Raw genomic sequence first — 24977 nt, forward strand, 5'->3', positions numbered from 1 at the left:
CCACTTTACGTGGGAGAGCATAAGGCAGGTGAAGGTTGATGCTCCTGAACTTCGGCAATCCATCAGAAGGAGGTGGGGGCTGCAGAGTAGGAGACAGTAACGGACCCCATACCTACTACAGGAGAATTCCCTAAATGGGCATAGGCCACATGATTAGGTCCCTCCCAGTCTGTCATAACAAGATTTGCCAACTGCAGCAGTTAGCCATCAGCCAGACCTCATGAAGATCATTACCAACCTCCACCCTGGTGGCCCAGAAAATAGTAGGCTTAGCTGCCTAGGAAGTTAGTTTCTGCAAACTGAGATGGGTAAGAACCACAACAGGACACCTCCCCCAAATTAGAAGTGGCTATGATGTTGACAGGGATGCAAAGTTCTTAGAAGTGACTACTGTAGATGATCTCAAACTGGAAAGTGACTGGGTCCATGATAGAATTGAATGCCGGTATGCTGGTGGATGTTGTCAACCTGACACAGATCTTGAGTCACCTGGGAATAGGGAAACTTCAGAGTTGCCCCCATGAGGTTTTGAGAGTAGTTTCATCTGTGATGAACTGTTTGGATTGATGGGGAAGACACAGTCCACTGTCAGGCAGGTAGCCGAGTTGTGAAAAATGGTGAGCATGAGGACCATGAGCTAGAGAGCAAGAAGTAAGCAGCATCCTCCAGTTTCCTCTCCAGTACCTGCCTGGACTTCCCTTCAGGGAGAGGCTGGGAACCTGGACAGCAAGCTGAAAATAAACTTCCCCAGGTTGCTCTTGGGTCATTCACAGAAACAAAAGCAAACTGAGAAGACAGTAGGATGCATGAGCTTGCCTTGGGGCTGATCAACTGAAGAAAGCATGTATGGAGACACTCAGGAGGGATCCAGGAACAAGCTCCCTTGGGGATGAGAGAAGACTTCACTTGTTCTCCCTCTCTAAAGAGTTTACCATACAGAGGCTAATAACTTCTGGATAGGTCTATAGTCAGGCCAGAATTCCTCTGACCAGTCCTCAGACAAGGCTTAGAAGTCCAGAGCAGCAGTCCTTTTGGAATTAACAGCTCAGCTCTCCTCACAGGCAATCCCCACCCCTCCACCAGGCCCTGCACCAGAATCTAACAAGTATCTGAAGTATTTCTCCCAGATGGAATTCTTTTTTTAGAGTCAGCATCAACATTGCTATTGAATGCACACTTGTGACATTTTATGCTGCCCATTTCCTCACAGCAGTGACAATCAGCAGCTTCATTGGAATTGTCTGGAAAGCTCTGTGCTAATGGAAGGGAGAAATGCCATAACCAGTGCTGAACACCACAGTCTGTAGCTTGTAAAGGGGGCTGACCTCAAATGGAGGTTCTGGAATGGCCTAGACAGAGCAGGTACAGGAGGTTGGGGTAGGTGCTACGCAGAGCAGAACCACACCCTTTATTATCTCTGAAAGCCAAGCAGGACAGGTAACTCCAGGACATCAGAGGCCAAAAGCTGAGTAGAGGGGTAAGTAGCCAACTAAGACCACACTGGCTGTAATGGGTTGACTCTATGTAGAGCAGAATCAGTTGGCTAAGACAGGCTGAGATGATGTGAGACAGGCTTAGAGAGCAGGGTAGCACTGTTAAGATAGAGATCCACAGATTCAAGCTCGGTGCTTTCTTGAAGACCGATTTGATGAAGGCCTGAATGTGGGCGATGAGGATGTCAGTACAAAGACTTCAATCTCTAGAAATTAGCCTGACCACTTACACCTACTTTTTCTCTGGACCCAGATGCCCCCACTGCTGTCTACGGGTCTTTAAATTGAAGGTAGCTATTGAAGCAGAAGTACAGGCCAACTGAGATGAATGTCCTCCTCCCCCGTCCCTCACTGCAGGCTTCGGCATGGCTTTTTCCCAACCTGATTAGTGAGTTCAGCTTCATGTATTTTTATATAATTTTCACTCATGTGAATTTGTGGTTTTGCCTATGTTTACGTCTGGGAAGATGCCAGATTCCTTGGAATTGGAGCTACAAACAGTTGTGAGGTGCCACGTGGGTGCTAAGGATTGAAACTGGGTCCTCTGGGAGAACAGTCAATGCTCCTAACTGCTAAGCCATCTCTCCAGCCCTACAAAGGTCATCTTTAACAACTTATCTGGAACGATTCTAATAGATCAGAAACTCATAGCCTACACTCTCTTCTGTCCCAGAATCCCAGGACAGACTTCTTGCTGTTAGAGAAAACATCTCTAGCACAGCCTTAGATCAGAGCCAGCCACATGTTTTTCATCTACACTGTGCACTAAGGTAGCTAGAGTAACAAAGGGAGTGTTTTAAGTCATAACTGTAGTTAAGTAGCCACATTAGTTTGGAGGTCCTCTAAGCCTTGAGACATAATGTCAACTATCAACATCACAGAGCAAGGGGAGGGGGAGCAGGGTAGGGCCCTAGAAGGTTGCAGTTTCAAGGCTGGGGCAAGTGAGACTCCTTGGTTACAGTTTCAAGGTTGTAGCAGGTGAGACTCATTGGTTACAGTTTCAAGGTTGCAGCAGGTGAGATTCATTAAGAAAAGTTGTGACTAAGCCAATACTTTTCAGAGAAGTTAACCATGTAGAACCCCTAAACCCGCAATTCTGGAAGACAACAGATGCCACAGAGCAGGAGGTAGCATTCCCAGAACCTCAATGTTGATGTGTCAGAGCACAAGAGACCAGGTACTAAGGAAAACAGGACTCAGTTTCAATTAACACCGAGGCTCCCACACAGGACCGAAGGACACTTAAAAACGCTCTCTCCTATGAAACTTGGTCCTGCAGGCTGTAAATTCATCTAACCACTAACTAGATAGCAACTTAAGAGTAAGAGGCTAAGATCAGCCCGGATAGGAAACGGGTGGGTATCCAGGTGAACCACGAGAAGGGGTCGGTCTGACCTGCAGAGTAATTAGCAGGACAAACCTGGCTCCAACTTCTAAAGCAGAATTTGACTTTCATCTAAGGCAAATTCCTAAGCTTTCCCCTTTGAAAGACCACTTCTCCGGTTTCCCAACTAGGGTTTCAGAACTTTCAGAACAAGTAGCTTGAAATCTTCATTTTGTCCTAGCGAACCACTGGGAGGCTGAGAACAAGCATCATGCTTTGCTTTCTTTCCCCCTCTACCAAGACAGTTCCAACCCTCAGGCCACTCCCGCTTTTAAGAAACCACCCCGGGGTTGGGGATTTAGCTCAGTGGTAGAGCCCTTTCCTAGCAGGCGCAAGGCCCTGGGTTCCATCCCCAGCTCAAAAAAAAAAAAAAAAAAAAAAGATTACCCCTTCCCAACCAGAGTTCCAAACCCCAAGCCCCCACCCCCACACCATCCCCGCTTTTAGGAAATTACCCCTGCCCAACCGAGTTCCAACCCCCATGGCTCCCCTCCACGCCACCCCCGCTTTTAGGAAAATTACCCCTGCCCAACCGAATCCCAACCTCCATGGCTCCCCCCACGCCACCCTCACTTTTAGAAAATTACCCCTGCCGTCTTCTTTGTTACTAGTAAGTTTGAAGTAAGAACAGGAGGAAGGAGAGTGAGAATTCGGGTCTAGAAAGTACTTCATAAAGTTTCTGCCTCAAGGAAGGGGAGTTCCTAAGCGTACCCAGGGAAAAGCAAAAGTTTTTTAAAAACCCATAAGCGCCGCGGCTTCAAGTCTTTTGCAAGCCCGGGAGCCAAGCTGGCGGAGGGTTTGAGACTATCTGCTCTGCGCGAAGACCGCCGGGGCAGACAGCGCCACCAGTCCTTAAAAAACCCACGTCTCCCACCCACACCCTCAGAGTACGGCCCGCGCCGCCTTTTTCACGGGTCGTGTCTACGCGTCACTTCCGGGGCGGGCCCGCGCGAGGGGCGGGGCGATGTCCGCGCAGGCTCGTGGGGCTGCAGCCTCGGAGCCCAGCGCTTGACTATATATGGTCAAAGCTGGGGGCGAGCCGTGCCGGGGCCGCGCTTCCGGGTTGGGTCGTCCGCAGCGGCAGCGCGCAGGGCAGGCGCGAGCGGGCCTCGGAGCCGGGCCTCGGACCGCCCCCGGCACGCCCGGCGCCGCCTTCCGCACCGTCCCCCGGCTCGGCCACTGTGAGGTCCCATTCGAGCACGGCGCCGTAACAAGTGGGCGAGGATGCCATACGAGATCAGTGAGTGCGTGGGCCCTGGCGCGCGGCCGCCCGCTTCTGGGGTCGGTGTAGGCAGGAGGGCGCGGCTGGGGTCGCTCACGGCCGCGGGGTGCGGGACGGGAACCCAGGAGTGGGAGCTCTGGGCTGGACGGGCCGAACTGCTCGACCCTGGGGCCTGGCCGCCGACGCCGACCAGGAAGTCTGCCGGCCGCGCCCGCAAGGCGGCAACAGGTGACCGGGCTGGGACCCCAGGCGCTGACGGCCTGGGACTCCCCGGGGACCGAGAGTCCGGGACCTCCCCTCACGCACCGCGTGTTTGTGTCTCCCCAGAGAAGGTGTTTGCCAGCCTCCCCCAGGTGGAGCGGGGCGTCTCCAAGATTCTCGGCGGAGACCCCAAGGGCGATCATTTCCTTTACACCAATGGCAAGTGCGTCATCCTGAGGAACATCGATGTGAGTATGAGTACTCCGTGGTCCCTTAGGGGCCTGTTTGCATCCATGCCCTGGGAACTACCTCTAGAGTTGGAATTCTCGCCCTTCTGCCCCCTCCCAGCAGGTTGGCCGAGGGAGAGGGGGAGCCACGCCCCTTCTGCCCAGGAGCCACACCTTGGAGGCTCAGATGACTGGACGGGACTGGACTGTTTCTTCCACCCCCAACCCCCATTAACTGGGAAACTGAGGCTTGGATCAGTTTGGTTTTAAGTCTGCTGCTCCTTGATCGTGGGTGGTTGGTCTTCCCTGAGCCCAGTTTCCTCATTGGAGAAATGGAGATCTTGAGATGATCCTCCACTTCCCCTGGCTTCCTGGACTGGCTGAATGAGCTGGTCAGCCAGAAGTCCTCATGCTGACTGTGCCTGGCACAAATGGAGTACTTGGTAAATAGCCCTTCTGCTTAATCATCCTAATACCCTCGGCTCGCTGGTGTGCCAGAGTCCAGACAACACACCCAGTCATCTGAACTCCAACTGTTGTGGATTTGAGTCTCATTCAGAGAAGAAACAGGAAGTAGTGTGTTCAGCTGGGTGGTTCTCTGCAGATAACCTGCTGTTCCCAGGCCAGCTTTTTGGTTTTAGGAGGCCCTTGCAAATTAATGTTTTTCCTCTGATTGTTGAAATGAGTCAGTCTGCCTCCTCTTCATCTCCAGAATGGCGGCTCAAATTTTGTCTCTCCCCCCCCCCTCCCCCTCAGCCCTAAGGAATGGTATGGGGTGGAAGCTGGAGGTGGCAGCCAGCATGGAGGGGCACTTTACTACCATGCTTGGTGAAGGACTGGGAGAGAGGTGGAGGTGTTAGTTCACTGCTCCACCAAGGCTGTCATTTTCAGCTCCTGCATGCATTCTGGGAGCATCATCAGTCAGGTGAGGTGGCTCATAGACACCCATATCCTCCAAGAGCCTCCCAGTTGGTTGAGGGCAGACCCCAGTTTCTTTTTTTAAAGGATTGTTGGGCACCTCAGGTGAGGTGAAAGTTTGCATATGAGCCTGTCTTGCTAGTCAATTGGATTCCTAGAAAGCTGGTCCTGCCTCTTTAGAACTGGGGAAGCCTCCTCAAGGGGTTAACACTGGATTGAGGTCGTAAGGTTTTGAGAAAGTAAAGGGAAAATGGAGATGGCCACATGGAAGCTCTGTGGATTAACAAAGATGTCTAAAGCATCTTCTTATACCCCGAGCTGTGGTGTGTTTGATTTTGCCTCCTACACAGCCTCCCTCCACTCCAGTTTGTCTGTTCACTTCCAGTTGGGAGAACTGTCCAGAGTGGTCACTCTGGTGCTGGGTCAGCTTATCCCTTGAATCCACTGGCCTGGTACTGTCAGGAGCAGTAAACAGGGAGGTTGAAAGGGGTGGATTCATTTCCAGTCACGTGTACCTCTGCCAGTTCTTTCCCCTCCAGGTTTCACTTTTCTCTCCCGAAGGTGCAGCCACTTCTGTTCCCACCCAGGTTAAGTTCCTGGCATGCCAGGACAACATGGTATAGGGTACTGTTACTACAAACCTTTGTGTGCTGGTTGCTATCAGGCATGTACTAATTTGCTGTTGGGCTACTGGTCCTCAGAGATGCGTTAGATTTTTATTAGGACAGAGTGTTGCTAGAGAAACTGTGAGTTCTCAGAAACATTCAGGCTGCAGGAAAGAAGGCCATCTGGTAGGAATCCAAGGCCAGGATAGATGGAAGGCTAGCACCACATTGTGGGGGGTCTGAGTGCCTTGTAGACTTCTCACACCTACATATCCCTAACACATTTGGGGTTCTTGGATGCCTCTTCCCCAGACTCAACCCTATCCCTCTGGTGTTAAGGTCCGAGAGCCAAGACTGCTCTGAGCCCCATGGCTGCCATGTCACATTTCATTAGAGTCCTGCAGAATCTGCAGACCTGCTTTGTTTTGCTCCCTGCTGTATCCAAGCTCCACACTTGCTGCCCTGAGGTCTGTTCTTCCTGTGCCTGCTGGAGCAGTTGTAATCAGTCTCCCCATGGCTCACACCCAGCAGCGTTGCCCCAGTGCTCTTCCTCTGACCTTCCCTTCTCTGTCAGCTCCAGGCTCACTGTCTCCTCACTCCTCACATGCCACACATCCTTCACATCCCTTTTAGTACCTGTGGCCTTTGCCTGGATATTCATTCTCCAGTGTCCCCAAGGGCTGCTCCCTGTTGTCTCTTAGGCTTCTGTTTAGAATTGCCTCACTAGAGGGCCTTTATCCTCAACAGCATCTCTGCCTCTGGCCTTCTCTTGCTTTCTGCTGGCAGTAAACGGGAACCAAGCCATTGCTGTTAGGGTTCCTAAGTGTTCAAGGATGTTCCCCCTTGTCTGTAACTCAGGAAAGGGGGGCTTTTCCTGTGTCATTCATCACATGTCCTTACATGGAACACCTGGCACACAGTATCCCACTGAGTTCACAGCACCTAATTTCTTTTCCTGTCAGAGGGTTTTATTATATAGCCAATGCTGCCTACAATTCAAAATCCCCCTGCTTCTGCCTCCCTGGGGCAGGGATAGAATGCATGGCATCACTGCCTCCTAAATTGGCTGGTACCCACCTTTTGAACTTAAACAAGAGTATTCTTGCCAGCCTCCTCCTGGGGCTGCCTGCCACCTGTTCTCTGACTGAAATAGCCTTGTGAGCCTGACTTTTGGATTAGCTGGGAGGAAAGGTGCTCCCTGTTTCTTTTCCCATGTCCTATTGCCACACTTGAAGAGGAAATTCTCTTCAGAGTTAAAGCATGTGGTGATGGAGGCCATCTGGAAACTGGCATTTGAGAACTTTAGAACAGTTCTAAATACCTCGACAGATGTGAAACCCCCCACCACACCCCCCAATGGGAAGAGCAACCTGAGAACTTAAAGAAGGTGTTTGGTTCCTGGTTGCAGAGCTGAGGCGCATATCTGGGAAACTCGCTCTATAATATCAGGTCTCAGGGGATGACACACAGCAATTGGACTAATCACGGGCTTGTCTCTTTGGACCTCTTGGAGGAGTTTGAACTCAAACCTGTTTGCATTTGGCACCCTGTTCCCAGCCTGTGCACAGGGGCCCTGTGTGGACCCTTGCAGGTTGGGAATGGCAGAACAGGGCTTGAGGACCAACAGCCCCTCTGTCCAGATACACGCCTGATGAGTCATTGCTGCATTTCCAGGATGGCTGTCAGCCTAGGGGGTACCGGTTCAAGGGCCTGCCCGTAGAGCACACTGTCATAGCAAATGGAGTTCTGTGCAGCCGAACAGATTGTGTGGTTGATGTCCATTTGGACAGAAATGAGCACACAGTAGTAGCTCGGTGTCCAGAGCCAGGAACTTGATTCCATTCCCTTCACCCAAGACCACCTGGTGGATGAGGGCTAGACAAGGTGCTTCAGCACAAGGCAGCCAGGGTCTGTGGGTTCTGGTAGGGTCTGTGGGGACCAGTTGGGTAAGGCTAGAGTAGTAACTGCAACAACAGGCATGAGGGAGGAGACTCAAGACAGCAGCTAGAGGCTGTGTGTGGGGCTCAGGCTACCTTCAGTGGCCCAGCAGTGTTCTTTTGGGTTTCCAAGGCAGGGTTTCTCTGTGTAGCCTACCTGTCTTGGAACTCACTCTGTAGACCAGGCTGGCCTCCATTCACAGAGATCTGCCTGCCTCTGCCTCTCAAGTGCTGGGATTAAAGGCGTGTGCCACCACCGCCTAGTCCAGCATTGTTCTTAAGGCCACTGGAAGCACTCAAACATATTTGAGAGTGACAAGGTGACAGGCTCATGCAATTGAGACTTGTCTTTGTGGTTTGAGTCTGGGAGGCCCATTAGCAAGCTAGAGATAAATGCATTGCTCAAAAGCTCATCATCTAGGTAGCTGTCCATTGTTTCTGGGTGTTTGTGGTATAGGTCCACTAAGCCAGGGTGTTACTTAGCTTAGTCCATGAGCTATAAGCCAAGACTTCTGTCACTGCTTCCTGGGGGAGGGCGATTTTGTTCGTTATCAATGTTTAAATACAGTGTATTGGTGATATTTAACAGGTAGATGTTGCTGAACATTCTACACATCTCAAGACCACCCTGTAATAGAAATCCTACTCCAAAATGCCAGGAATACTGGGTTTTCGGACCCTGGTAGATGACATACTCACACGATGTATTAGCCATTTTACAAGAATGTCGTGAGTGCTGTGGAGCATGAGGAAAGAGCCACTCATCTGAAGAGTAGCAAGGACAGGTACTGGAGAAGTACAGTTGAGCTTTCAGAGTGAGCAAGAGTTCCCTCAGAGGAGGGTTTAGACACACAGTAGATATGGGCGAAGTCCAGACAGGAAGCCACTGTACTGCAGGGTGGCTTTGGTTTGGTGTGTATCTTCTGGGAGGAGCAGGGAGGGAGATCACAGACCCCTTTGGTATAAAAGGGAAAAAGGAGAAGCTTTAGCTAGTACTTGAGGCCAGTGGAGAGGTGGCCCTACTTCAGGCTTGACTCTGAAGAGCTTTACCTGCTTTGCTTCTGCTGGCTCAGTAGAGAGTGTTCCCTACTTGTGACACCTCTTTCAGAAAGATCCTAGTTCCTCGATTTGATGCTGCACTTGTTATCTTCCTGAAAAGGCCCTGTCCCACCTCCATAGCCATCTCCACCTTGATGTTCCACCCAGGATATCTGGGCTGTCATTTCCTGTCGAGGGTCTTCATCTCTTTGTACCCTTAATGAGCAGGGCAAATGTTGGGATGGAGGAGGAGTAATAGTCTCCAGGTATAGCCAAGTGGACTCGCAGAGCATCTGCAGAAAGCTGTCCAGCTGTGCTGCTTCTCTCCTGACATCTTCTCTGCCTCCCTATTTGGGTAGATGGAGTCATCTCCCAAAGGCTCATACTCAGCGGGTGGGTACTCAGCAGGTAGGAGGGGTACAGAAGCAAGGTGGCAGCATCTTGACACAGTCCAAGGGTCGCTTATGCTTTCAGGTCACACTAGAATACTCTTAGACCTATATATAAATGACCACCCTACCTCCTCTCAGGACCTGGCTCCATCTAGCATGCCAGCTATGATAGGAGAATGGGACCAGATGGTGGAATGAAGACTGTTATTTCAAGTCCTGGTCTTAGCATAACTGACTTGGGTCACATCTAGTCACATCTGTGCCTTGGCTTTTTCAGCTAGGCATTAGATTACAACCCACATCTTCTTGTAGGGAGTGTCAATAGAAGGGTCTACCCAATGCTTGTCATAGTGAATACAGGGTTCTTTAGGGTGGTCAATCATACACACAAGTCCTGCTTGAAATGTGAGGTCCACTTAGTCTAGAGGGTTGATGGGGCGTCCAAAAAGAGGCACATCCCAAATGATGTGGGTGTTAGGGGCATGTGTGGTAGTGTGGCAGTGTGGCAGGGCACGTCAGGGAAGGCCAGGTGGACATGGTGCCCTTTGCTACATGTTTGACTGGGGTTGGGGGAGGGCATTGAGGATTGGGAAGGAGGCACAGTCTAGATGGAAGTGGGGGGGATTAAGCAGTGATTTGTGGAGCACAGGCTGGATGAGGGGTGCAACATGGAAAGAAAGGACTTTGTACTGTGGTCAGCTGAGAGTTGTGGTATGGAACCAGGGAAGGTGTCTGATGTGCTGTTTGGTGTCTGTGCAGTCAGGTTAACCAATATGCCATGAGTTACTGGGGGCATGGCTGGTCAGCATGTGAACCACAACTTGTGTTTACTACCCAGGGCTGGCACTGTACCAAGTGAGTGTGGCTCTGCGTGACCAATTGGACACCTCCAATTCTCTCTTTTCAGCGAGATGTGGTCTGGGGCTCACCTTGGTCCAGGCATAAGTTCTATACTGGATGTCTGAAGGTGTGTGCTATTTTGGAGCTGGGTTACTGCGGTAACACAGGGTTGGCCCGTGTCACTGATGAAACAGAAGGGCCCTGTACATTGTGTGTGGCACAGGCCTGCCATAGCAGGATCTGCTCCTAGCCCCTACCACCTCTAGCCTGAGAGTACTTATAACATGGTGCCCTTCCTGGAAGTGTGCCTCAGCCCCATACAGGTGAATGGTGGGGGGTGGGGGTGGGGCAGTGCCCAGTGCTCTTCTTGGTGGGTCCAGGAGACTGATGGCAATTAAAAAAGCACATGGAGGCCTCTTTTGTGATACTGACTGACATGGCTTAAGGTTTAGTTTGCATGTTCCATCAGGTCCTCTGAGGGCTACCCTGGTTGACTTAGGCACACCTCCAGTCTGATCCTGTCCCCAGCCCTTCCTCATCCTGGAGGCAGAGCACTCTGGAAGCTGCAGGGGCTGTGCTAATTGCTGGTGCTCTCCCAGGCAAGATGAAATACTGGGAACTCCTGAGGAAAGGCCTGTGGTTCCAGGGCACAGGATGAGCTGGTGATGTCTAAGGATGTGGTAGAGGGATTGGTTAAATGGTTGTTGCTAACACCAGGAGCCACGGGAAGAACTGGGTTGAAAATGTGGTGGTTAAGATGAATGTATTCCAGGGCTGTTGGGAGCACCAGGTAGCCCTGGTGGAGAACCAGGCCTGGGAGGCCCACAGGGTCTCCATGGGGAGGGGTGGCACTTTCTGCTTTCTCCCAGGAACTGAGGACCACCACCATGTGGAGGCTGTTCTGAATGGTGACACTGGCCCCATCTAGGGCAATGGGCCCTGCACACAGTGGTAGCCATGCCCCGGGCTCCTGAAATTGGTTTCTCAGGCTGCTCACCCTAGAGAGGAAGCTGGGGAGAGGATGCTTGCAGAATAGAGATGAGGGTGGGTGTGCATGATCACTCTGGGTGTCTTCTGGCCTGAGTCTTCTGCAGTGGGACACACAGTGGCCTGGGTCAGGGAAGTCACCCCATCTTCCTGGCACTAGTAGATGCTCCTGCTGTGAGCCTAGGAAGATGGGGAGGAGGCTGCTGACTCAGATGCAAGTCATTATCTGTGATTTGGAGTCTTTTGACCCAGTTGTATTCAGAATACAAACGAGAGTGAGTGAGTGAGTGATGAATGATTCATCCAGCTTAGGCGGGAGTTGGTGCCCTCTGGGGCTTTCCAAGCCCTCTGCAGGCTCTGTGACCATTTAGGGTCAGGAATGTTAGGAGTAGAATTTAGTCCCTTGGCCTCTGCTGCTTTATCCTTCATTTTGGGATGCCCTTTCCTGCTGACCTGCTTCCTACCCTTGGAAGGCAATGCAGCCTAGGAGGTCCCCTAATTCTGTAGCTGGTGCAGGGTTCACAGCCCTCAGTCTCTGCAGCTGTAGATGAGGATGGATGGCCAGAGCCTGCTCCAGATGTGTCAGGGGCTGTGAAGGAAGGGGCTGGTCAGAATGTGAAACTTCTGGGGTTGCCTTGGTGAGGTGTGCTGTGCAGGTGCCCAGCTGGATCTGACTTGTCCTGTAACCATAGCAACATTCCCAGCGTCCCAGAAAGCCCCCTGGCTCCTACCAGGCATGGTATCCACAGCAGTTCCTGATCCATTTTGATGGGGGCTACCATTCTAGAACTAGCTCCCTGTGACATGAGTCAAGAGTGTGGTCTCCCCTGCCATTTCATGACTGATGCTTTGAAGGTACAGCTGGCTAGGTGTTAGTAGTTTGGTGCATTTTGTGGTTGAACAGTGTTGTGTTATATTGTGTTGAGAGTGCATGGATATACCCTATATAGTTTTCTTGTTCACCTGCTGTTGAGACAACCCCAGCCATTGGGGTTGTCCCCAGTTTGAGGCCCAATTGATAAGGCTTCCCTGGTGGCCTTTGTGAACATGAGGTTTCTTTTCTCTACTGAAGTGTCCCAAGAATGAGATTTTTCCTGAATGTGTTTAACTTTCTTTTTTAATTTATTATCATTGCTGGGCATGCATGGCCCACATATGGAGGCCAAAAGACAACTTGTAAGTTCTCTCCTCCACCTTTATGTGAGTTCCAGGTTTAAACTCAGGTTGCTCTGAGCCATCTTGCCATCCCACATGCATTTAACCTTGGAAGTCATTACCTGTTTTCCAACTGTGTCACAACGTTCCCCAAGCACTGTGTGGACAGGCTGGTGCCCCTTCCCTCCGTCCTCACTAGCAGCTGTGTCTTGGGTCTCACAGGTTCTTGTAGGTATGGTGGTTTTGATTGTCATTTCTCAAACAGTGAATGCTATTGAACACTTGCTTATACACTGATTTAACGTTCAATGTCTTCTTTGGGTGATTTTCTTTTATTATTAGCTCATGCTTATTCTATGGGTCAAGTTGTAGGTGAAAGAGAAAAGCTGTCAATGGTTTTCTCCCACTTCACACCATGTATGGAACACATTATTTGCTAAGTGCTGTGGTGGTTCATGGGATGTCACATGAAGCAGGTCACAGAAATGTTGGAGGACAAGGGCAGGCACATCAAGGGCTTGCAGGTATGCTATGTGGAGGGGTGGGGTTCCCATCTTTCCATGCAGCCCCCTCAGGATGTGGTAATTGCTACACTACAGAATCACACAGTACAGTAAGTCATTCCGTAGTGTAATTACTACACTACAGTAATTACTACAGAGGAGCTGTGAAGCAGCTTGGCAGGTTTTGCAGAGAATCTAGAGGAGATGCCGCTTAAGATAAGTGATAAGTGAGTGGTGGTCTCAGGCAGGCAGGCAGGTACGATCACTGGGCAAGGGACCAACATGCACAGAGATGTGAGGTTGCTCAGGAGTCCCAGAAGGTGGCTGCATTGACTGGCTGAAGGTGGGTGGTCTCATTCTGTAGAGTGAGTGCTGTATGGGATCCCTTGACCAGGAATAAACCAACCTCTAGGGTCTTGAGAAAACAGGCAGGTCCTTCAGGAAAAATCCTGTGATCTCAGCCTTGAGTCTGGGAAGCTGCTTCCTTTTCCAGAGAGTACTGGTCAGGAGAAAGCCAGCAGTAGGAATCAGGACAGACAGCCTCATCTTTATTCCTTCCAGAAAGCAAGCTTAGCTGTGGAGAGACTGAGACACATCTATGGCCGGGCTGGGGCACTGCTTGGATTGTATACTTGTGAGAGGGGGTTGGGAATAAATGAACAAGGATCTGCTTTTAGGAACTACATATCCAAAACCTCATTGCCAAGAAATAGAGTCTTCTACCTCAGCTTCTACCTCATCCTTTCCTCCAAGTCCAGCCATTTGTGATGTGTGCTATGGGAAGGAGCAGGGAATCCTTGTTTCTTCCCAAGCCTAAGTTTCTGACAGAAGGCCCTCAGCCTCATGCCTCCTCTGCTCCTGAACATCAGGGCCAGGAGCTGTTCTCTGACAGACCCCAAGCGGTGCTTGGATAGGATTGGCACTTCTCAGGGGAGACGATGTGGGGGTAGGCTAGATAGATGAAGTCATTGTCAACTGACAGCTTCCTACACAGGACAGGAGAAACAGAACTCTTTAATCCATGTTAGTTTGAGTGGTGGGAGTTAGTTTGTGTATTGTGGGAAGTATGAAAAAGCAAGCCAGCAAACACTGACCTCAGACTCCCTCACCCCAAGAGGCCAAATGGGTATCAGTGGATGGACAGGTAGGTATCTTTCTAGGACTTTGTCCATAATAGTCTAATGTTAAAAATTGTGTTCTTGCCCTTGTCTTGGGTTGGGAGCTAGCAGCTGTTGGTACCTGTACATTCAGCCTCTACTTTTCTCCCCACAGAACCCCGCTATTGCTGACATCTACACGGAACATGCCCATCAGGTGGTAGTGGCCAAGTATGCCCCCAGCGGGTTTTACATTGCTTCTGGAGGTAACGTATGAGTGCTGTTCCTGGACACACACCTGCTGCCTTGGGAATGGGGTGAGGCTTGGTTAAGGGCATGGAGAGCACCACTGACTAGCTTTGATTAAGATGACAGGAAAGGGTAAACCTCCAGAGTGCCTGTTGCAGACCTAGAATGGACACTTTGTAGTTTGCAGTGTTCCAGCTGGAGGTCAACAGAAACTCTTCTGTGAGGCCTCTGGGTATCTGCACTATGTTTTGAAGCTTGGCCTGGGCATGTGGTGGCTATTTTGTGTCAATCCACTGGCTGCTCCTTTCCAGCCAGCCTTGTAACCAGTGCTGGCATTGTGAGACCTGGCCTTTATGCCCTCCAGCCTGAACCACTGAGTAGCTCAGTAGGGGATGGTGGCAGATGGTTCAGGCAGTTATTTGCATTTCTGGGAGCTTACACTCTTAGCTCTTAGCAGTAGAATTTAACCATTTACATCTGAGAAGCAGAAGCGAAAAAGATAGAGTGGTGCCCCTTGCATCTCATTCATTTAACCACTCAAATCATTCATTCATTCATTCATTTTTCTTTTCATTCAGCTATCCAATAAACAATGGCCTGCTAGCTTATCTGTTTCCAGCACAGGGAGGGAAGTGTGAATGAGCGATGGCTGGGAGTGAGAGCCCAGGCACTTAGTCAGAACAGGGAGGACCAGGATTTTTAGGTGCTGTGGCCATCTTTATCTCCACGGACCTCATACCCTTGGTGGTGGTGTCTAGGAGATCACAGGCTGCAGGGCTGGGAGGGCCCCCAGCCCACCCCTTACTGGTTGTACATTCACAGTCGGTTCGGTCACATTCTTGTACCTCAGTTCTCTCTGTGCACTGGGGCTGCAGATGGACGCTCCCTCGGTGGGTTGAGGATCCAGCAAGGTAATGTGTGTTTGGTATGTAGTAGCTCAAGGCCTGCTAGGGATGCCCATGGCAGCTATCAGTGAAGCCGTGGCACACTTGGAGAGAAGGGCCCTGTGCTGAGAGAGGCAGGCCAGCGGATGTGCTGTAATAATGAAGGGCTGGGCTGGGAATCTGACTGTCTAAGGACACTTCCTGAGTTTGGGTTTAAATGTTTCTGCTCTCTGTAAAACTAACCCTGGTGATTTGTTGTAAAAACCTTGTAGAGTTTTTTGCCTCTGGCCCTGCTTGCCAGCAAAATGTCTCTTCATTTAAACCACAGGATTTGGCTGGAGTGCCTTTTAAAATTGTGTGTAACACAGTGCTGAGTGATCTAAGACATCTATTAAGAGAGGAAGGCTAAGGGCAGCCACCGATCTTGGCATAGCTCCCGAGTCTCACCTTCCCCATCTGAGAGCCTGTGGGCCTAAACCTGGCCTCACTGCCTTCTTGGGGCTGTTGAACAAGACAGAAATCCAAAGGCCTTCGGATTGAATGCAGAATCTATGTAGAAGGTGGATACAGAGGGTGTGACAAAGGACAGTCCATGAAAGGGGACAGTGGTATGGTTTTGATGTTCTCTTAAAAACCCCTGGTTCGCCAGCAGAATGAGGGAGCTTGTGGGTGGAGGTTACATTTTCACATTTCCAGTGTACTTCTTTGAGGAAGGCAAAGTGATTGTTAAGGTTAACAGTGGGACATTTGCTGTGCACATGAAGGCCCTGGGCTAAAAATAGTGTTGCATGTTTGAAGTAAGGGAGGGGGTGGGGAAGCTTAGGAAAGGTTAGCTGCTAAGGGGTGTATCTGCATCTCCCTCCCAGCAGGGGCCCCTGTTTCTTTGAATATGTAGATGCTCTTAGTCTAGCTGGTCATTAGCTACTGGAAGATAGAACCTTCTGGCAGGAATCCTAAGTACATGAGAGGTCTGGGTCCCTGGAGCCTGTGCCTCTGAGAAGGCCCTCTGTTCATAAGAGTTGTTTCTAGTGCAGTCTCAGTTTTCTTCAACATCTTGGGGTGATGCTGATGCTTATCTGCTCCTCTATCCCCTTGACTTTTAAAAGGGATTCCCAGGTAGCCCTGGAGATGCAGAAGGATGCCTGATTTGTCCCAGTGTCCAGGACAGGCTTCCCAAAGGAAGGCCTGAGATGAAGGCTAGAAGGGCACTGTAGGGAGGAGCTGTCCACAGGCTGGGTCTCCTTGGGAGAATAAAAGCCACTCTGCTCAAGTCCTCCTCCTCCTCCCTCTTCAAGCCCCATGGCATTTGATGAGCAGGTGTGCTCCCAGTACCACTTGTGTGGGCTTGAGGGATGATGCAGATTGAGAAGAATGCTCCCTTGGCTCTGTTCCCTGTCCAAGTGTGAACATGAGTTTGCCCAGAAGAAGCCCATTCCTGATGTCACACTGCACTGGGCAGTTTTTCTCCCCAATGCTGTACAGATCAATAGATCATTGAAAATGATCTAGCTACTTCTCAACTATTGGTCTCTGGTAACTTCTCTGACCCCGGCACCCAGCATGGGACTTGGCCCCCAGTTCATGTTTGATGAATGTTGAGGTCTACCCTGATAGGTTGAGGTTTGGTTTTGATCTCCAGGCTCCTTCTATCTCTTTCCTGTTCCACTTCCTCTGAAAAGAATGAAGGGAGCCCAGAGGAAGAGGCTGCTTGTCTGGTGGTGCATAAATGATTGGCTACCAATCGAGAGCTGGCAGGCAGGACTACATGAGGAGTGGCAGCAGGTCGATGAACCCAGGGATAGGAAAGCTGGGTCCTGCCCTGCCTGAAAGGGAGGAACACTTTCTATCCTGTCCTTATTGTCTTGTCCAGGGGACAGTGTGGGCCCTGATAGGAAGGGACCTCATGATCATGTGTGCTTGAGTTAATGTACATAGTGTGCATGTATACATGGATATCTATCTGTGTGGTGCATGTGTACATATTTACTCATGAGTGCATATGCATATGTGTGTGTACATATGTGTAGGATGCCTTCCTATGGATGGATTGCCTCTATGTATTTGGCAGGGGCTGGTGCCTTTCCTATGCACACACAGCTCCTCATACTGCTGGTTTCATCCTTTCCTTGTTGGCCTGTTGGTTTTCTGGACTCTACCCACAGATAACTAGGGGAAAAAGCTTTCTGGAATACCACCACCTAACTTGTCTTCCGTTCCTGGGGATTGGTTCTCCCGCTTATATATTCCCTGGCTGGGCATGGTATGGGAACAGCATTTCAAATCTCGTGCATGTCCTGGTTCTAGACCAGTGGTCCTCAACATGTGGGTCGCATGACCCTTTGGATCGAATGACCCTTTCACAGAGGTCACCTAAGACCATTGGAAAACGCAGGTATTTACATTATAATTCATAACAGTAAAAATTATGGTAGGAAGTAGCAACAAAATAATTTTATGGTTGGCAGTTGCCACAACATGAGGAACTATATAATGGGCCCCAGCATTAGGAAGTTTTGAGAACCACTGCTCTAGACATTGACCCTATATTTGCATGTAGTTGGGGTCTGTAGTGTGCAGAGCCTTAGTTCATGGTTCACTTGTAACAAGAACTGCCTGCACCCCAAGGACTAGCCTGAGACTTCACACGTGACTTCTTTTTGCTCTCATAGCAACCCCTGTAAGGAATGTTTTTACAGAGGGGCCATGTATGAGGTCCTGATGAGGTCCAAGAAGCCCGTATCCAGCAGAAACAGATTTGGTCCCTGAACATGTGACTCAAAGGTCTGGATGCTGGCGCTGCCCTTGCTGTCCCTCACTTCTGCTTAGCCCAGAAAGGGAAGCTGTTTTTAGCTGCTACTTCTATTCGGTGCTCACTAAAGTACTATGGCATCCTCAGGAAAACCTATACCCTGTCTGCCTTCTTGGAGGCCCTGTGAGTTTTGTAAGCCTGAAGAGTTAGGTAAAGCACTCCCATTTCTTCCCATGGCACAGGCATGGTGCTAATTTGGGAAGAGGTGGGTGGGACCCCAAGTATTCCCTTCTTTACAATCTGCTGGCAGCATTCCATTGGGAACAACTCGCACCACGGTCTGTTCTTTCCTTGTGCCGCCCACCTCATCCATCTCACAGAAGCGTCTTACTCCACCCCAGCTCTTACACAGGGGGAGGAGTGGCAGATATTCAGGAGACTGAGACTGCAGATCTACCCTTGGAAGCAGGCAAGTAGCCACAGGCCATCACAGCATCAGGGTCTGCTCAGGTACACCTGCAGCTGACAAGAGATGCAGGCTCTGTAGCATTGCCATACTTCAGAAATGGAGGATTTCAGTGCAGGTGTTGTGGAGACCATGCAGATGCTCTGCAAATCATTCAGGAAACTGCTTTTTGGTGTGCTGGGATTTGGCCATCCCTTGGCCTTTTCTGCTTCCTACACAAGGTTTGCTGGCCAGGTGCAAATTAAGGATATTGTGACAGATATGTGGAGACAGCACCTTGATTTAAGAGTAGCTGAGTGTTGAGCCTGGACCAGAAGAAATGGAGCTGGGGCTGAGTGCTGAGGCCATGCATCCCTGGCTGGTGGTGAAATGTGGCCCTTCCACCCTGTCATGTCCTGCAGATGTCTCCGGGAAGCTAAGGATCTGGGATACCACACAGAAGGAACATCTTCTAAAGTATGAGTATCAGCCTTTCGCTGGGAAGATCAAGGACATTGCCTGGACTGAAGACAGTAAGAGGATCGCCGTGGTCGGGGAAGGAAGGGAGAAGTGAGTCGTCTCCTCAGCCCCTGCCCGCTCCCACCCCATTCTTGTGCTGTGGTCTGCCCCCTTGGAGGAAGAGGCTGCATTCAGTCTGTCAGCTTGGACAAGTGTGACTTAGCTCCTGAGAATGCCAGCACACCTTCTTTCTCAGTAGTGTGACTAGTTGGAGCCATTGACCCTTCAGGGCCAGTTTGTCATGTATCAGGGAGACTCCACATCACCAAGGCATAAGCACCTCTTCTCTCCACACCCTGACGTCCTAAGCCCATTACCTCCTGGAAGTCTGGACTCTATTGTTGTACCTGCATCCTAGGCAGAAAGGACCAGGTAGTAAAAGAGAGGTGTTACTGTATTGGGGAACCCTCTAAGCAGTTACACATGACCCCTTGAAGCTGCAGGAAGGGCTGGGCATGTTTTTTTTTCTTCCAGATGGGCCCATATCCTGAGATTTTCTGTTCATGACAGAGGTGAACAGATCCTCTTGGGAAGAGGATGCCCTGATGGGCTGGTGACAGCAGGGTGGGAGCTGCAGCCCAGGTGTTCTCGTTAGCAGCAAGTAGTAACTACAACAGTTTGTTGTCATGGGTGCCAGCGCAGGCCTGCTCCTTTCAACCAGGAGATACCAACTTGCCTATTACCTGGCCTTTCTAAAGAAACTTAGGAAGTGATGAAACCAGAACGATGCTCCCCAGTGCTGCTTCCTGTGGCACATCCACGTTGGAGGTGCTGACACTGGGCCATGCAGACAAGGACAGCTGGCCCCTTTCCTACGTGAGCTCCATCAGTCCTGGGACACCTTTGGACATGAGCTTGAAAGGCCCAAATCAGTCCTTAGGGCCACATCAGTCCCTAGCGCAGCCTGAGGTCGGCATGCAGCACCCACCACAGACCTGGGCTGCAGCAGCACCCACCACAGACCTGGGCTGCAGCAGCACCCACCACAGACCTGGGCTGCAGCAGCACCCACCACAGACCTGGGCTGCAGCAGCTTCAGCATTGTCTTTCCCAGCATCCTTCTGGGATTGATTTTCTCTCTCTCTGTCTCTCTCTTTCTCTCCTTGACCTGACTGGGGAAAGGTTTGGAGCTGTCTTCTTATGGGACAGTGGCTCTTCTGTGGGTGAGATCACAGGACACAACAAAGTCATCAACAGTGTGGACATCAAGCAGAGCAGGCCCTACCGACTAGCAACAGGGAGTGATGATAACTGTGCAGCATTCTTCGAGGGACCCCCATTCAAGTTCAAGTTTACAATTGGCGTAAGTGGGCTTTCTTTTCTTAGGGTGGTCTTGGGTGAGTTTTGTGGTTTGTATGTGAGACGTGGGGCCTGGATAGATGTGTTTAGATATGGATGCGGAAAGGTAACAATGAATGCTCTTAAGTGCTGTAATGTATAGGAAACAGATTCAGTCCAGAAAATATACAGAGATGGGGGAGTTCCCATCTCTGGTCCTTATAATCCTAGGTCCCAGACTGGGCATGGAGGCTCCGTCAGGGAATGGCATGTCCCAGGATAATGTGATTACATAATATAAGGATAGCGAAATGCCAGTGTACTTGGCTCTGTTGAGCTGGCCTTGCCAAGCCACCGGATTAGCAAAAGATCTGCCCCCGGGACATCTGGGTTGGCCTCTAGGGTACCTCCCTGCAGAGCAGAGGTGCCAGAGTGGATCTGATTGAGGAGTGAAGTGCTCAACCTTTTTCTGAAGAGCACTGTGGGCTTTGGGCTCGTGGTCCCTGCTCTGCAGTTGTCCCTGGCTTGGCCAAGTGACAGGCTCCTCCACTTCCTGTTCCCCATCACAGGATGGGGGTCGGTGGGGCCTTAGCTGGTAGTGTCCATGGCCTGTCACTGCTCTAGTGCTCGGGCTGGCGTTCTGGAGTGAGCATGAGTGATGGGGGCCAGTGGTCAGGCTAACACACTGGAGTGAGTGAGGGCAAGTGATGGGGGAAGGTTCTGCAACCTGGGCAGCCCTAGCAGCCATCTTAGCTGCTCCAACTTTCCCAGTGACTCTTTCCCACATACTATGAACGAAGCAGCTGGTACTATTCTGATAATAGGAGATGGAGTGCCTGTCTAATCAGAAGGGACATGTCTTCTGTCCTTGAAGGTAGTTGAGTTTGGAGCTTCTCCAAGGTCTTCAGACTCATCATCCAGAAATGTCAGTGGTTCCAGTGTCCATACTTCTTTGGGGATTAAATGAGATAATATCCTTAAAGTGGCTTGCTGAGGAGGACTGTTAATTTTAGTCTTTTAGTAACAAGTCATAAATAGGCACAGCATCCCTGGCAGGGCAAGGACAGGACTTATGTAGTAGGCAGTTCCCATAAACAGGTCTTGGCTTAGGGTACAGATGGCTATCTAGGGATTCCGTCTTTGTAGTGAAGTAGGCTCTGTTTCATCCCTGGGGAAGCTAAGTGAGGCCTGTGTGTCCAGCAGGTGTGCTGAGCCAAGCTCTTCTTAACCTCCTGTGGCTCTCATCCTGGTCTGCTGCGGCTATCATTGGTAGGTAGTGGTGACATGGCTATTCTGGGAGCTTTGTTGAAAGATGTAGCTCAAGGTCGGTGTTCTTAAGCAGGGGTGGATGCCCCGTGGGCTCTGGGTTGAGGAATGCTGAGCCAGTGAATCTCTGGGGTCTGATCTTGAGGGAGGGAAGATGATGAGGTTTCTGCAGCCAGCAGAAGCAGGGCCATTTTCTAGTGATGCTGTCTGCCTTCCCCAGACCTCCACACACACTATTTGGACTCTGGTTGAGCCGTTTGTGGGTGGGGCTCCCTTTCCTGTAGCAGGAGTGAGCCTTTCTCTTGTGCCTGTGGAGAAAGAACACAGCAGCTGAAGAGCATTTAATGGAGCCATGGGGCCAGGGCTTGCTGCTGGCGAGGAGCCTGTGCCTGTACTCCCCACCATTTTCTGTATGGACTCACTGGAAGCCCAACTGGTGCACGCCCCCCCTGCCCACAGTCTCAGCTGGCCCTGTCTCTAGGTGGGCACCACCATTTATGCTGAACTCCTTGGAGCCCACAACCCTAAATCCTGACTAGAGGCCTAGAAGATTCAGAAAGGGTTGTAGACCAAGGAGCAGAGACCTAGGTGGTGCCTGGCACAGAACTGGTTGGCTCTGACCCTCCAGCTAAGTGTGCCTCTGGGCTCTCAGACCAGGAGGCCCCTCCTCCAGACCCCATAGCTGTAGGGAGGGTTCACATTTCCATCTAAAGCTGTTTCCCAGGCCCAGCTGACATAAGGGAGACTTGGAGTCAGTAACTAAATATGTGTCTGACCTTGGCCAGCTGGCCAGCAGGAGTAAAGCTGCAGTTTAGGGTTCGACCCGGGCTATTTGCCCTGCTTCCCCCCCTGCTGTCTTTCTTCTGGCTGGGGTGGGGTAGGGCAGGAAGACTCCCTGATTTGCCCCAACTAAGGACAAGTGTGCTGACAGATGGGGAATAACAGAAAACCTATGCAAGGTGAGGCTCTCTGTTAAAGATGGACTGAGCCCCACATGTGGGTTCTGGTATTGAAAGCTAGAGGTGTAGTGGTTCACAGGACTTCATTGAGCTCTTCCTAGTGAAAGGCTTTAAAAATTAAAATCTGTGAGGCCTTAGCAATTAAAATATGTGAGGGTGTTGGGTTTTTTGTTGTCATGTTTTGTTAGAGGAAAAACATTTTTAAATAGCAATTCTCTGTCACTAGAGCTTTCATTTCTAGTCCATGAGTGCTGGGAACCAGGCTGCCTTCACGTCCTTCTGTCTGCAGGTCAATGGCCTGTGCTTGCTAGAACCTTCATCCAAGTGAACAGCCCACAGGCACTCTGTCCTTGAAGTCAAACATCCAGTCTCCCATCTTCCTTCTCCCTCACAGCTCGTATCTAGGCAGAGACCCAGAGCTTGTAAGGGTGTCCAGGTTGAAGTGGATAGTGGCCCTGTAAGAGCTTTCCCAAGCATGGGGCTGGAGGCCCATATTGTGTCACTGGGACGGGGTGAGTTCAAGCTGCTGCCTCATAAAGTAGTTGTTAGGAATTTCTGTGTGGTATGTAGTGAAACCAGCCTGTGATGTGCCAGCTGCAGAAGGAAAATAGTAGCTGACAGAAAGATAAATAGGACCTGATCTACAAAAATCATATCCAACCACCAAACTTGCTGGTCCAAGTTTGAAGATCACGTCACATCATTGTTATGAGCAGGGCATAGACTTGAGCTATTCTGAAGTGAGCTCAGGTTCACCTGTAGCCAAACTTACTTACACCTTCCAGCCCTGGCTGCCACACTTGGGTGTTATCCAGGTTTGAGGGTAGAATAGGCCAAAGCACTACCTGTCTGCTCCCACTGTGGTTTTTGCATGTAGTAGGTGACCTTAGGAGAAACCCTCCAGGGTCATAGGAGATACCATGGATGAGATGGACTGGTTTCCCTTAGGGGTTCAACCTTAGCCTTAGAAGGAGTGAGTGGGACCATCTTGCTGCTGGCCATCGCTATCGTTGCCCAGTGGGCCCATGAACAAAGTGGCCGGGGTAGCAGAGATGGAGGTTTTGCATGGGATTGACAACATGGACTTCCATTCACCAAGGATGACCTGGCCACAGCTGCTGGTGAATGTCGGACCTGCCAACAGCAGAGACAAACACTGAGCCCCAGTATGGCACCATTCCCCAGGGAGACTAGCCAAACAAAGCAGGTAGACTACACTGGACCACTTCTTCATGGAAAGGATAATGCTTTATCCTTACTGGAGTAGATACTTTTTCTGGTTATAGATTTGCCTTTCCTGCATGTAATGCTTCTGGCAGATCTGATGGTATGTGAGGTGTCAGGAAACATCTCAAAGATCATTAATGCTCTTTGGCAGGCCCCTGTAGGTGAACCACAGAGGAGACCTTTGGGATTTTGGAGCAAGGCTGTGCTATTCATCTGCAGACAAGTCTCCCTTTGAGAGACCAGTGCAGATTCAGGAGGGCTTCTGCAGAAGGTCCTTAATGAGCCAACCCAGGTAGTAAGCATGGCCATGACAGTCAGGCCATCAAGGAGCCCAAGAGCACCTGAATCGCCATCAGCGGAGTAGATTTGGTGGTGAAGATGAGGACGGGGAGGTGGGGATATTTAGGGGAAAGAGGATGGGGGGTGGGATTGAAGAGAGTGTTCTTGGGGAACTCACTGACACAGCCTATATTTAGATTCATTGAACATTGGCTATGGGGGGCCAAGAGTAGTTCCAGGAGAATAATTGCCTTCACATAGGGATATTGGAAACAGGACCTGTGAGGTTGAATGTGACCCCTCTGGATGGCTGGGCCGGGCACCAGAAGGCTTGTCTGGCTCAATAAGTGGCAGGGTTCAGGCAGCCATGTGAGGCAGCTGAACCTCCGAACTCATGAGACACTTTCCAAACTCTCCCTCCACACTGCTGGGCCCTCTCTGTGGGAAACGCTATTCTTAGCCCGCGTTTTCTTTGGCTTACGGGCTGCTGTTGGCTGTCCCTGCCTGCACAGGGTCTATTTCAGGAGCAGACATGTCTCCTGCCTGTGTACACTCTGGTGCCTGAGTTGCAGAAAGGAATGATGGGCTCAGGCTCTAACCGAGCTCCTGTGGGCTCCGTCCCCCTTTCATTGTCTGCTTTGTCCAGCCTTCTCTTGGCCTCTTAAACCTGTGTGGTCTCCAGGGCGTTTTCCAAGAGAGGCCCACGGAGGTAGAAGCTTGGCCCCAGGCCCTGTTGGAGGTCCTGGAGCCTGGATGGTGCTTCCAATACTGCCTCCTATGACCGTCCTGCATCTGGCCAGGGAAGTACTGGTGACAGGGAGTTTGTTGGAGGCTGGAGTTGAGTGCTTGCCATCTGCTTTTTCCCAGTGTTCCTTTCATGACACCTTTTCACACAGTGACAGAGTGGCGCCCTTGGTCCATCCTCTGGTCTCCAGGCTTCTCTATTGGAATGGGTACTTTGGCCTCTGAGGTCTAGAGTGCCCCATACCCTGTCCAAATAGAGGAGTCCAGGAATGAGCTGACACCAGTGTGGCTCTTTTGCATCCTTTCTGTGGAATAGGCAGAGCAGGGATTTGAGGAGCCGGTGTGAGGCCCTTAGGCTGGGGGTGGGATTAAGGGGGAG

At 50.7% G+C, this 24977-nt stretch overlaps 1 protein-coding gene across 2 annotated transcripts in view; it reads left to right on the top strand.

Annotated features, from left to right (window-relative positions):
- Nucleotides 1-3835: 3835 nt before the first annotated feature.
- Nucleotides 3836-24977, top strand: part of Wdr1 (WD repeat domain 1) — a 35749-nt gene continuing 14607 nt past the window's right edge. The window contains exons 1-5 of one of the 2 annotated variants that reach the window (XM_006985624.4): nt 3836-4117; nt 4427-4548; nt 14175-14265; nt 18749-18896; nt 19968-20148. In XM_006985624.4, coding sequence (XP_006985686.1) covers nt 4102-4117; nt 4427-4548; nt 14175-14265; nt 18749-18896; nt 19968-20148 — 558 coding nt within the window. In that variant the 5' untranslated portion in view covers nt 3836-4101. The remainder of the gene's footprint in view (nt 4118-4426; nt 4549-14174; nt 14266-18748; nt 18897-19967; nt 20149-24977) is intronic. The other variant, XM_076545664.1, reaches the window with a different exon arrangement.

The sequence above is a fragment of the Peromyscus maniculatus genome, chromosome 10 (genome assembly GCF_049852395.1).
Source record: "Peromyscus maniculatus bairdii isolate BWxNUB_F1_BW_parent chromosome 10, HU_Pman_BW_mat_3.1, whole genome shotgun sequence".
Lineage (NCBI taxonomy): Eukaryota > Metazoa > Chordata > Mammalia > Rodentia > Cricetidae > Peromyscus > Peromyscus maniculatus.